General features: G+C 35.5%; 1 protein-coding gene across 2 annotated transcripts in view; it reads right to left on the bottom strand.

Annotated features, from left to right (window-relative positions):
• Positions 1-2549: 2549 nt before the first annotated feature.
• The window catches only part of LOC116001903 (nuclear pore complex protein NUP205), an 18892-nt gene continuing 7514 nt past the window's right edge, over positions 2550-13927 (bottom strand). Inside the window, exons 16-45 of one of the 2 annotated variants that reach the window (XM_031241854.1) lie at positions 13715-13845; positions 13507-13626; positions 13237-13360; positions 12812-13009; positions 12472-12590; positions 12221-12371; positions 11034-11146; positions 10873-10954; positions 10620-10706; positions 10429-10506; positions 9187-9366; positions 8488-8580; positions 8281-8394; positions 7978-8124; positions 7809-7864; positions 7655-7727; positions 7362-7552; positions 7148-7274; positions 6960-7037; positions 6256-6420; positions 5443-5610; positions 5220-5357; positions 4756-4899; positions 4415-4537; positions 4180-4275; positions 3880-4017; positions 3696-3796; positions 3360-3479; positions 3129-3261; positions 2550-2922 (exon numbers count right to left, since the gene is read on the bottom strand). In XM_031241854.1, coding sequence (XP_031097714.1) covers positions 2839-2922; positions 3129-3261; positions 3360-3479; positions 3696-3796; positions 3880-4017; positions 4180-4275; positions 4415-4537; positions 4756-4899; positions 5220-5357; positions 5443-5610; positions 6256-6420; positions 6960-7037; positions 7148-7274; positions 7362-7552; positions 7655-7727; positions 7809-7864; positions 7978-8124; positions 8281-8394; positions 8488-8580; positions 9187-9366; positions 10429-10506; positions 10620-10706; positions 10873-10954; positions 11034-11146; positions 12221-12371; positions 12472-12590; positions 12812-13009; positions 13237-13360; positions 13507-13626; positions 13715-13845 — 3672 coding nt within the window. In that variant the 3' untranslated portion in view covers positions 2550-2838. Of the gene's footprint in view, positions 2923-3128; positions 3262-3359; positions 3480-3695; positions 3797-3879; positions 4018-4179; positions 4276-4414; positions 4538-4755; positions 4900-5219; positions 5358-5442; positions 5611-6255; positions 6421-6959; positions 7038-7147; positions 7275-7361; positions 7553-7654; positions 7728-7808; positions 7865-7977; positions 8149-8280; positions 8395-8487; positions 8581-9186; positions 9367-10428; positions 10507-10619; positions 10707-10872; positions 10955-11033; positions 11147-12220; positions 12372-12471; positions 12591-12811; positions 13010-13236; positions 13361-13506; positions 13627-13714; positions 13846-13927 lie in introns of both variants that reach the window. The other variant, XM_031241853.1, reaches the window with a different exon arrangement.

Here is a 13927-nt window from a genome sequence, read left to right on the forward strand (position 1 = left end):
AGGAATTTTTTGCTGTAATATTGATTATTGGCTTAGTTTCTTCAAGAATTGCTTCCCAGGGTGTTGGGAGCAGTTTCAATGTCATGGATTATGGAGCTACTGGGGATGGCAGTACAGATGATTCACAGGTTTTTTTTTTTCCTGTAATTTTTGGGATTAAATTTAATTACTTTCTTCTTCATTTTTGAACCCTAATATTATTGAAAAATAATAATTATTACATTTTGATTCTTGACAGGCATTTTTGAATGCATGGAAAGATGCATGCTCTTCAAATGCAGGATCTACCCTACTCACCATCCCTCAAAACCTCAAGTTCTTGGTCCATCCAATCACTTTTAGTGGCCCTTGCAATTCTGAGAAAATTAATTTTGCGGTAAGGGAAATAAAAGAAATTTTATATTGTATAAATTTTTTTATCATTTAACATTATATTCTTGATGGAGTTGCACATCATACTTTATTAGAAATAATTTAAAAGAAGTACAATGCGACCAGATATAAAGTACAATCACGATTTTAAAAAAAAAAAATCTTGATTTCTCATAGATAATGGGAACAATTTTGGCTCCCACCTCACCAAGCATATGGGGAGAGGGGGATCCAAGCCAGTGGCTTGCATTCCAAGACGTTACCGGACTCAACATCTATGGCTCGGGAACAATTGATGGACAAGGAAAAGTCTGGTGGGATCAATCTTGTCGAGATCATCCGGGTTTGGTATGAATTACTATTTGCCTAGTTATATTTTAAGTCACTTTAATTCTCCATCTCTCGATTCATTAAATATGCAATTTTAATTTATTGTGGATTAATTTGACTAAATTATAGTTCAACATGTAATCACGGTAGGTCAAGATTATGATAATTATATCAAAATTTGGAATTTATTACTAATACTAATATTTTCAGGAAGGGTGCAAAAGCTGGGCCCCAACTGTAAGTACTTTTTTTTTTTTGAAAAAAAGTACTTCTTGATCCCACACAAATTAATAAATTATTTGAAATAATCTTGAAAATGTGATAATTAATCTGATTATTTTTGTTTTTTGGTTAAACAGGCATTAAAGCTGATTTCTTGCAATCAAGGGTCTCTCAGCAACATTATTTTCAGCAACAGTCCCCAATCTCATGTACTCATCTATGGCTGCAATGATTTTAGGGTTGACAGTGTAGCCATACAATCTCCAGGAGACAGTCCCAACACTGATGGCATTCATATTCAGTCTTCCCACCAATTATCCATCACCAATTCCAAAATAAGTACCGGTACTATCTCCATTGTCTCTATTCTAAATTTCTAATATATCAAATATATCAAATTAAATAATGTGCTCGGTAAATTAATAATGAGATTGCGCATTCACATTGAATAGGGGACGATTGTGTTTCTATTGGAGACTACACGTCAGATGTTGAGATTGACTTTCTTACTTGTGGTCCCGGACACGGCATTAGGTTAATTCTCAATTTTTATAATTGATGATGTTTATTTGAAAGTAATTTTTTTTATCAACTCATTTGAATAAACTTAAAGTGGGATAGTAATGAAAGATTTGGCATTGTTGATACTAGTATTGGAAGCTTGGGGAAATCTGGTAATGTGGTACAAGTGGAGAACGTTCATGTCAGCAATGCTTTCTTATATGGGACAACCAATGGAGCACGGATCAAGACATGGCAGGTACTAAATATATTACCATTATATTTCTTATTCTTACGATAGCCTAAGCAGGCCCTAAATGTAAGAAACACCTTTAAGTTGATATCATACTCAGATTAATTTTTGTTAGTACTGGTCCGACCCAATTAAGGAGCAAAATACTAGTCAGATTGATTTTTCTATACAAGAGAGAGTTCGAACTTCCAACCTCTCTTAAGGAACAAGAGTGTACGGCCACTCATACCAACCAAGCTGGTTACCATTATATTTCTTTTATAAGGACTAAAACTGCATAATTAAAACACTAAAAAATGCAGGTTTTTATTCCTAATGTTTTTCATTCAAACTGACCAAATCTTTTCTTCCAAAATCTCATAGGCTGGGAAAGGGTATGTCAGAAATGTCATATTTGAGAATCTTGTACTTCACACAGTCAACAACCCCATAATCATTGATCAATACTACTGTGAGGACCCAGGAGCCTGCCAGGAAACGGTAACATAATCCTCATTTTCTCGATAAAATTCTACACGACGACATTATAAAGATAATTTTCTTATGTTGAACATAACCTTTGATCATAGGGAAGTGGAGTCCAGATCAGTGAAGTTACGTTTCGGAACATATATGGAACATCAGGCACAGATGTGACAGTAAACCTGAATTGCAGCAAAGCTGTACCCTGCAGAGACATACACCTGCAGTTTGTTCAATTAGCCCTGGCACAACCTGGGAATCTTGCTACTGCTAACTGTAACAATGCGTATGGGCAGGAATTTATAGTCGTACCTGGTCCTTGCTTGATCTAGTCTTGAGCTTCATATCTACTAGCATTGTTGTCAATAGCCAACCAATTGTTATGTTATGAACAATCAATCAGTGATTACAATTACAAGGCAGATATATTGGTATAAATCTTGATTGCTGGAAAGCTATGTCATGCTGTGATTCTTATAGAATACAATTTGGAAAAACCTACACTGAATTGGAGTTTGCCCCTTTTGTTTTTACATAGTACTGGATTCGATTGCAGTCGAAGTATAATACACATGAAATATTTACCTAAGACGATTGACGGAAGAAAGAAATTGGCCTAGTTAAGGATGGTAAGTGATTACAAAACAAAAAAGGGAGACAAACAGACTTGTAGGTTGTGAGTTGTCTTGACTTTCAAATCACAAAGCTAACTTTTGAATCGCCGTTTCCTTGAGAGAACTTGCCAGTCTGTGGAATACTTTTAGGTCGTGTCCGATTTTGTCCTGTGATGAAACAAGACAACCCAAAAGTATCATGTTAGCTTTATATGGATTCACTAAATGAAACAAAAACAAGTTTGAGTGAGCCTGGCATGAGAATAGATTGTGTAATAATAGGGTTTTCAGGGAATATGGCATTGATGTTGTAAAATTTAACACAAAAGAAAACAGTCTTATGGGTGGGTGTTGTTTTTAGCAAGCAGACGTACCTCGCTTAGCAATCCAAGCCTTTCGAGGGTGGAAATTAATTTCCCACAAAACAAGCTGAACCCCTCATTAGTATCAGGCTTCGAACCATATGTGAGCCTTTTTACAGACTCACTAGAATTACATTCATAAGAACTGAAATACACAATAAATAATGACATAAGTCGGTAATAAAATTAAATGAATATTAGATTTTAAAAAATAATAATAATAATTGGATTACAAAATCATACCTGTCTTGAAAATGGAACAGGATAATGTTCATGACATTTTCAGAAACCAGAAGCAATATGGTAATAAGCTTATTTCTGTCTCCAACAATTCGACACATCTCCATCATTGCAATATATCTCCTGCAATTACAAACTCTTTTAATGGTTGATGATGGCAGTAGTAGCTCCTGTGGGGGTTATATACTAGATAGGTTTGAAAATAAATCAGAACAAATCTGTTTGTGATTCAAGTCTAATTAGTGAATAGCTGAACAGAATTTAGTGGTACATGCAAGATGATAAGATTCATCACTATCCCTGAGTCTTTCAAAAAATAATGCAAAGGAAACCACAAACCTTTTTTGTATATTTTCTGATGACGAAACAGAACCTTGGCGAGCGCACATATTGATAATTTCATCAACTTCTTGTCTTGATAATTCATTGATATCTTGAATCTGCAGAATAATAGAGCATTTAACACCTAAATGCAAATTGAATATAATAGTCATTTTAATAATGCCAAGATTGAATGCGCAACCTTGTTAAACAGAAGATATCTCTCCTCAGCAGCCTTTTCCAGAGCAGTAGTGAGAGAGTTCAGAAGAAATCCAAGCAAAGCCAAAGTTGGCTGTTGTTGTCCAGCAGAAGCACGATAGTCCATTGGACCATCAGAGACCTGATGCAAATTCAAAGGATAAGGATACAAAATTTTGTTTGAGTTTCATTAATCAGAAATAATTACAAGACAAATCCAAAATAATCTAGATTATTGCATATCAAAAAAAACAAAAAAAAAAAAACAAAACAGAAACCTAGAGCAAAACCATTCTAATCATACCTGGAGCCGTAGAGACTTCTTTGTGACCAGAAAATATAGATAAGAGCTCAGACTAAAGCAGAGACAAGATGTGTTTACTTCAGCCTTCCTACGATTCTGAACAATTCATAGAGGGAATAGAAAACAAAATGGTTAATTCCCCTACAGTTGATAGCTACATCTCACATGTTTTTACAAATATATGAACCCATTGCCTCTAGCCAAGAAACAATGACCTGATGAAAAGTACAATTACCTCTATATAGCACATTGATTTGTTTGAAATAAATGAATCTAGATCAAGTGAGAAAATAACACGCATCATAGTGAACAGCCCTTGGACAAAGCCATAATCATCACTTGCTTCATATGGCCATATCTGCAGAGAAAAATGTATGTATCATCCAACGTCACCATCATATAGATAGAAAAGAAAAAGAAAGAAACAGAGACAAAACCGTCAATGGCAATATTAGAACATCTATACAAGGGATTACAAGGATATGCAAGTATACCCTAGTCCCTAAATAAAGTACTTGCCAAGCAAGACCCTTTGAAATCCATATTACTATATTAGCTCTCAACTTTGACACTAACCTTTGTAAGTATGCTGACCACTAAATTTACTTGTTCCATTGTCAACTCATCAGCACCAGAAAGATCCTCACGAAGAATCTGGTCAAAGAGTAATGCATGCCCTCTAATAAATTCTAGAACTCCTCGGACAACTTTATTTGAAACCTGTTACATGCCCATATGTAACTCAGAATTACGAATTATCACCACGAACAAAATACAAATACAACAAAGGAATTACTATAATTGATAGCTCAAGGAAAAAAAAATAAAGTAGAAAGGAAACAGCAGTAAAGAGCTGTTGTTGCCACCAAAAAGTACACAAAATAATACACTACTCTGAGGAAAACAGAGAAGTTTCAATTAGAGCAAAAGGAAAGAGCAATTACAAAAATTTTCAAATCTATCATCTAAAACTATAGCATGCAATGGTCAAAATAACCTCTAGAAAGCGAAGATACAATTCAGTCAAGAAAGATGCTGACCTGAAAGAATTCAGATGTGTCAACTAATGAAGTCAAAGAGAACACCAATCTAAGTATTGGAGCAATAACCATGCGTTGTTTGTCAACATCAACAGACAATTCTCTTCCAAATTTAGTCTCAAACCGGTGGTGGCTTCCCTGATAAAAAGTTGTATTCTGTATGTTAACTTCAATTGATAAAGGAAAATGTTACCATATCCAATATGGAGAATTTCTGAATAACCTTAATTTGCATTTTTAGCGCTTTGCATGAAGAAATATGCTCCAATGCATCCATTGAAAATAGAACCTGTGCCCCCGATTTCCTGTATTTATAGCTTATTCTCAACAACAGAGCAAGTTCTGCTTCAAGAGTGCAGACACGCTGCATTGACTCCAAAGGAAATCCATCCTGTAAGAGGAAACAGAACTTAGTATATCAGGTTTACATAAGCAAATTGGCATCAGGTCTTCAAATTGAATTGAATGTAGCACACAAATACAACTGAAGCAGAAAAGGGATGATGGAAATTCTCAAGGTTATGATAGAGAGGATAGTAGAACAAAATAAAAATTCAAAAGCGAAAGACATAATGCTATTTATTAAAACACAGCATTCATTGGTTTTGTCTACCAGTTCACTCAGATATTGATACTCAATATATGAATTTGTGTTCAATAACCCCTCCGCCAATAAAGAGAATATATAAATTTTAGATGTCTTTCAGTTCCCAGGTTCCGAAAGGCAAGATAAAAGCTTACTTAAACATTCAAAAATAGAAGATGCTACTTGTTAAACCACAACATAACTTGGTTTCATTTACCATTTCACTTAGATCACTTAGATTTCAAAACTCAATATATTCCATACCTCTCTACAACCCTCTAACCCCCTACCCCCCCGCCCCCCAAATCCCCCAATTCAGTTTCCAACTCCTATAGTTGATAATATGAGAGATCTTTAATTACAAATGGGAAAATCTAGATACTTGAGACAAAAGAGTTACTGGTAAAAGCTTTAATAACACTAACATTCAGATACTGAAAGGAGTCATACCTGATATGAAAAGTTATTGATGCTTATAAGGCAAGACCTGAGGAAGCCTCGGCTTTGAAGTTGGTTCAAGAAAAACTTCTCGTGATCAATAGAAATAAGTGCATCCAAAACATAAAGAGAGACTGTTTTTCCAGATTCACTTCCATGAGTTGCATCTTTTATGACCTGTGTTTTGAATTAAAAAAAAATCCTTAAAAAGTACAAACTATGAAGAAAGTAGTACTTTATTGTGTAAAAAAACAGTTCAGTTAGCACATTTTGCAAGTTCTGCATTTTCCTAGTGATAATATTCAAGATGGCAATGTGAAAAGTCACAACCAACTACAATTATACCATTTTAAAATTTTGGAAATCTCATACAAACAAAATTAAAGAGAAGGAATAAAAAGACATTTTTTAAACAAGCAACTTTAGTTCCAAATCCACACAAAGTGTTCAGCACCCTCCACAACATTTGATCTGGAACCAGTCAACCCTTTTGAAATTTGATTTTAGAAAAGTCAACTTTATGAGAACATGTTAAAGATATAGCAAGGAAGGACATTATCAAACGATGAAATTAACACTCAATTTATAAATATGGCTTCTTTATGAAACATCCAAGCTAAATATATGGCTCCTAGGTAATTTTAACTGGCAGAATTATTCACTATACCACCATGAATGGCATAAAAAAACAATAGACTAAAATAAAAAATACCCACCAAATCAAGAATTGCTTGAGCATCCTTCCTCAAAATAGAAAAGTTTGCATGTGATAATTCAGCCTGATCTTTGACAATCTGGTTATGGGAATAAAAAGTATAAATTCCAGTATCATCTATGTGCCAGTTTCAAAAAGAAGACAGATGAAGGACAATAGGAATCGTTTCTGCACTAATATTCGTATAACCTTTTCAAGATCAGAATCTTCATTATCCTGCTCATCCATTGGAAAGAACTGCATCACTGAGTTAGGTATACTAGGATCAAGCATATGCTGACAGTACTGGAAATAGCTAAGAAGCAATGTGTATTGACTGAAATAAGGGAAATGGAACAAAAATCAGGAATTATTTCAAGAAAATAGAAAAGTGAATGCAATTTCAGCATAATAAAATCAGTACCGCCTCCTCAAAGCTTCGGATGATTCTTGTCTGAGAATTGCCATTATAAGTTTGAACAAAATAGAGTGGCATGAACCATTAGATAACTGCTTTGTCATTATTATATCAAGGTAAGTGACAGTCTCAGATTGTAAGCCACCAGGGCATAAAAATCGCACATCACGAAGCTTCGCCATGCATGTTAGACCAACCTTATAAATTTTCAAAAATCATATAAGTTGACAGAGACAAAGTTAATTTACTCTTTGGCAGCAACCACTGCAATTGAGTTAACAGAAACAGGAGGATAAAACCTGGGTCAAAATCTGTGCCATCTTCAGTGAACAGTCAGGAGAACCAGAAGCATTGAGCGAGGCATCTAGTAACCTAGGGATTAAAATCAAAGTTTAGAAATGATATTATTAAGAACAAAGGAAGAAATAAAATGAAGATGAAAATGCAACTCACTGAAACAATATTTCAGTTCGACTTTGAAGAGAGGATAATCTTCTAGATGCACAAATCTACAGACAAACATATATTCCATAAACATAGAATGTAGTGGCAAAGAAACAAGAAAAAATCACAGATCTAGGCAATGAACAAAAATCAGGAAATAGATAAAGAGAAAGTAAACCTCAACAACATGAGACCAGCCAGTTAGCACATGAAGCTGAGCTGCTTGTTCTTCAAGATTTTTGTTGTATTTCCATCCCCATCTCAACAATTGTTGTACCGTTTCACGAATTTCATTAAGCTCAGCATCAGTGCCAAAGGAGCTTAGCTGGGGATTATACAAATTATATTTCTAGAAAGGGAACTAGTCAATACAGTGTACTTACACGTACAGCTTGCAGTGAATAAACAACTATTAAAATATAAGTTTATGGACTAAATTGAGGAAAAATCATAAGCAGAGAGCAATTAGCAGACAAAGCACCTGCCAAAGTTTGTCGCGAAATGCAGTCATGTCAATCAAACGGTCTCCACGCTCTGAGTAATAATACAAACCACCTTTCTCAGTAGTAGCAGGGTTGCTAAGTATATCCTCTGCCTATGAAACAAATTGCATCAAATAAGAAATTAGAAATAGACAACAAAAGAAACACTAAAAAATAAAGTTTAATTTTTAAAGATAGTAGCTTACCAGAAACCCATACTTAACACTAGAAACAATCTGGGAAGACTTCGATGAAGTATCGGGAGTCTTAAATTGAACAATATCAAGCAATTCTAGCACCTGCGTTTGAATACCAAGAAAAGGAAGATGAAGTGACAACTAGCTCTTCCACAATACAAAGTGTATACTGAAAAGGATGTATTGGCAAGAAAGGATGTCATAGCACATGCATTGGTAAGCACTAAAACAGATTCATGAGATAAGGGGCATAGTAGTAACAGCAGTAACATAGGGCACATAAACACAAATAATGCAAAATCTTTTTTTAACAATAAGATAATTTTCTGTGAGCACTTTATTAAAAAAGGAAAGGAGTGAAAATGGATTAAATTTATGACTGAGTAACAATAAGATAATTTTCTGTGAGCACTTTATTAGAAATTAAAAGGGAGAGTGAAAATGGATAAAATTTACGACTGAGATGAAGAAGTTTCTGCATGTAGATAAGTAGATTTAACCACAAAGATTATTTGAGAGTAGTTAATGTACACCAAACCTTATAAGAATATTTACCAGTAATCATCAAGTAGGCTTCTCAGAAAATTATAGCGGATTGATTCTTATACACCCATCACTTAGTGAGCTTGAATTAACTTCTTTTTGAATTATAATTACCATTACTAACCCTAGCCAAAAGCAGTGTGTAGACAATGTAACAACCATTACCTTGTTCTTACTAATCATTTTTGCTCCAGCAATCTTAGGACTGCCTGGAGCAATGGAATCATCAGAATTGCCCAGTCCAAATAGTTCAGATATAATACTTTGACAAGCTTCTCGATGTGTAGAACTAGACATATCTGCAGCATGTAATTCTACAGCTAACAGCTTCAAAAGCCATGCTCTCTGCACAAGTAAAAGTAAGTGAGCCCCAAAGACATTAGTTTAGAAAGCATTGAAAGAAGAAACTAAAGATAGCATAGGGGTCTATCCTTTTTTAGTGAATTGCAACAGACATAGTTATCATGGCGCCCTGTTAAGTCGCGGCACCCCGGACCGCCTTGTCGCCTAGGCAACAAGTTAAAAAACAATATATATATATAAAATACAAGTGGCAGGCAGTGAGCACCTCCTCTGTCCACTGCCTAATATATATATATATATAATAATATACAAGTGGCAGGCTCTGCCCACTGTCCCTCTACCCACTGTCCCCACTGACCAGCCCCCTCTGCTAATATAAACCAAAAAGAAAGAAAGAAAAACTCTCAGCACAAAAGAAAATGGAGAAGCAAGAAGACCAACGAAGATTCACAAGTTACAGCTGTGCGACAGCGGTGGGAAGGCGACGGCAGTGGGAGGGCGATGGGTTTCTTCTTCTCTGTGAGTTCGAGGGAAGTCAACGGAGCTGGACGTAGTTCTGAAATGTTTCTCTCTCTTCTCTATTCTTAAAAATGGGTCGGGTATTAGGGTTTGGACGCTGGGTCCGTCGTCCAAGGCATCGCCTGGGACGCCTTGGCGACGCCGGAGCTCGCCTCACCATTTTCAGGCGAGGCGAAGCCTCCAGGCGTCCTGTCTCCACCGACAGGACGCCAAGGCGTCGCCTATGATAACTATGGCAACAGAACACTCATAAACTTCCAATTGATTATACTGAATACTTAAAGTCATGCACTCATGCCACCTAACCAGTACATGTGATGACCAAACACACTTGCTCATTCGCATTGCAAATAAATCAGAACAGATGGAACCAAATGATTATATCTTGAAGTAGCAATCTTAATGAAAATTGAAAAGAACAGCAAATTTCAAGAAAATGAGAGTTGATCACTTGAAGTGCAATTGATATAGTTCATGTAAAATATAACACACTCAACATGTCAGACTACAGGATTACACAACACTATAAAGTGCACTTATGTAGAATGAGCTAGGAATAAAGCAGAAGTTACGCCACAGACAGACCTGATGAAGGGAACTGATGCGAAGTGCCTGGCTATTATTTCTTTTTGGAAGTGGAGCAACACCAATTGTATCCACATGCTGTTACAATAATATATCAGACATTTTTTTAAATAAATACAATTAAGTAGGACTTGTATTCAAAAGTACGGTAGAAAATAAAACTAAAATTCATTGAATTATGCAGCATTTACCTTTATGAAGAACTGATATCTTTTAGTGCTTAACAAATCCATAATAGGACCACAAGTTAACGGATCTATGCACAACTCATAGAGAAGCTGCATAAAAGAAATTGTTGATGTGCTCACAAAGTTAGAGAAATAGTCAAAGAGATAACAATCCACAACCAGTATGCAACACGAGACTAAATTTTAGTCGTTCAGCACTTAGCCTTTGCAGAAATTTGGGTTAAAAACCTGAATCAATTATCAGAAGATATCTAACCTGAAAACCAAATTCGTGTAGCAAAGCATTGGCATCTGGTTTGAAAAGCTTTTCCAGTTGATCGAGAATGACCTTCAAGCAACTACAGAACAAATAAAATGCTCAACTCATTATCTTAGCATAAGATACATGAGAAATAGGAGTGAGGGCAAGATTGGAACCTGTAATGAAATTTTGGCTGAAGCATGGTCCTCTCAATAGGGCTATCAAGATCAAACTTGAGCAACAAGTGTGTGATATTAGGGGCAGGCCTGCTGATATTATCAATAAGAAGCTGCAATTGGAGGGATTAGATCATTCAGGGCTTTTAACTATCAATAATGAAAAGAACTTGCCAAAAATCAACTAGCTCAAATTGGGAGGGCAAACAGAAAAACAATAATAGAACACGTTTCTCCTGAAAATAGATTATCGCAACTCATAACCAACTTCACTTGATATCCAATCAAGTATTATGGAAAAAAAAAAAGGCACAAGTGATTTCCATTCAAATTTCCACATCATTTCTGGTAATACTGTTTCATTTCACGTCAGTTTTTATAAAATTCCAACAATGAACTGCATCTACATAGGTAAAACATAGAACATTGAAACTATGTAGTATGTAGTCAGAACAATCCTAGCAAACCTGACTATTGCAATGAGCATGAAGGGAAAAAGCACAACGAAATAAGCACAAACTTACACCAAAAAAAACAGAAAAATAGAACCCTAACTTCCCAAAACAATCTTCTAACATATGGAAGGTACCCTGAATAAGCATTAAGAAATTAAAGTCATAAAACAGCTATTGGAGCACTAAAATCCCAACCTAAAAGCTCTTAGTAAAAATCTATCTTCTTTTGACTCTAGACTTAAGACATTGCCACTCGCTGGATGCATCAGTGCATTTCATAAATATTGGACCGAATTTGATTAGCAGTATTATAAACCATAGTACACATTGACCAAATATTACAAGACACAAATGCTCATCTAGTAGCCAAATTCCAAATATTCTCTATAACTCAATTTTGTTCAACTTTTCACCTGGTTCTCTTATAGCATTATCTGTTTAATGTGCCTCAGTTACTCAGTAGCCAGTAAAGTTTTGATATTCAAGATTGACAGCAGAGATGAAAACTTTATAATTTTTTTGATGGTTCCATCTCAATGGAAAACCAATGTATTACAGCCATAAAATGATAAAATTAGATGAACAGTGGCTGATGTAGTGGTGAAAGTTCATATTTACATATACAAATGCTTTTTATGGATTAACAGAGATTGGTAAATAAGAAAAATAAACTTAATTCCAGACATTCCTAACTAGATCCAAGAGGAAAAGGAAATAGTAGAAAAGACTTACTTGCAGTATGAGTATACCGGGATCTTCATTGCTATCCTCAATAAATTGGCATTCTTCAGAGCGTAACTCTAAGCAAGCAGCATAATCCTCAATCAAGCACCCTGCAGCATTGGATTTCAAGAGTAGCTGAACAAGCCCAACCATGCGAGAACTGCCATTCATATACAAAATCATCATCTAGAAATGAAATATTTTTGCATAATAGGTGGCATCAATAAGGAAACAAAACACAGTAAAAGGGATGTCAAAACCTTAGGACACTCATTATTTTAATAGAGCATAGCTGAATATGAGGCTGCATATCATATCGGACATACTCCAACAATGCCAGAACTTGATTATGGTCTTGAGAAAGAATGACGTCCAAGGGCTGGATAAGAAAGAATGAGCAGGTAGACACTAAAATATCATCCAGGAAACAAACTAGCATTAAGCCAAACATGTGAAAAACCAACTATCAACTGAAAATTAAAATTAAGAATATCTCAGCCCAGTTTTGAGTTTATAATTAGATTGCATAGAGAGGAAGAGATTAAATACTGGGGAAAAGCATTGGCAAAAGGTAAATAGGAATTATATCTGATTTAATACCTGGTATACAGGGCGCCAGAAATCAGAAACAATTAAATCTTTCTCTAAAATGAGAACTATAATCTCCAGCGAAAGGAGGACTGCCTTTTCAAGAAGTTGTCCATGACTTTGACTTGTTCTTTCATTTATAAGGAAATTAACTCCAGGTGAAAGAATACTCATAACATTCCGGAAAACACTTTTACCACTCATAAAATCCTGCAAAAGAAGAAATATTTGTTCATAACAAAACTAAAATTAGAACGCGGGTCGGGGGGGTGGAGACGGTGGGAGGGAGGGGGAATTAAAAAACAAAAATAACAAAATAGCGATAACACATACAACTCAACTGCAAAAACAATACGGCTACTAGAACAATAAGAAGCACAAGAACAAATACTACTACTACTGAAGTGAACTTCAATCAAGTGAAAGAAGGTAAATACTTTCATCAGCTCAATAACTGGGAGCTGCATTTGAAGGGGAGCAGATTGTCCCACATCAGAAAGACGAGAATCATCAGCAATACTGTCAATATCTTCATCCCTGATGTCATACATGCTGAGCATCCTGCAAATCCAAAACATTGAACACAAGAGTTCAGCACTTCATAGAAGATATTACAATAAAGTTACACTAGGCCCATATAATTATTGATGTCAAAATCAAAAATATAAAAGTAAGTCTAACAGAGATATTATGGAAAGATGACTAACATCCGGAAATGATTGAGGCAAGCAATGACCAGCTGCCATTTCTCAGAAGGATCTGCATAGGCTCTCTGGGGAAATGGCCCAAACACCTGGTCATAAATGAATCTAAAAATGCCAATGAATCTGCAAGGATGCCACCAAATGTTAGAAAGAACAAAAGTGGGAAAAGAGAGAGAAGTCAGAGAACACATAATTTCCAAAAACTCAATACCTGCGCCCTCTATCAGTAACATCCTTCTCCTCAGCAATGAGAGTATTTAACAAATTAATGAATGAAATAGTCGAAGGGTATTGTTCCCTTCTTGCTTCTATTTCATTCAGCTCAAATCGCATATCATAAACCTGTGTGAATACATATAAAATGGGATCATAAGCATCTAAAGTGGAAGAAAGGTCAAGAGGAGGGGAGGGGGGGGGGGGGGGG

The sequence above is a fragment of the Ipomoea triloba genome, chromosome 13 (assembly GCF_003576645.1).
Source record: "Ipomoea triloba cultivar NCNSP0323 chromosome 13, ASM357664v1".
In the NCBI taxonomy this organism is placed as follows: domain Eukaryota; kingdom Viridiplantae; phylum Streptophyta; class Magnoliopsida; order Solanales; family Convolvulaceae; genus Ipomoea; species Ipomoea triloba.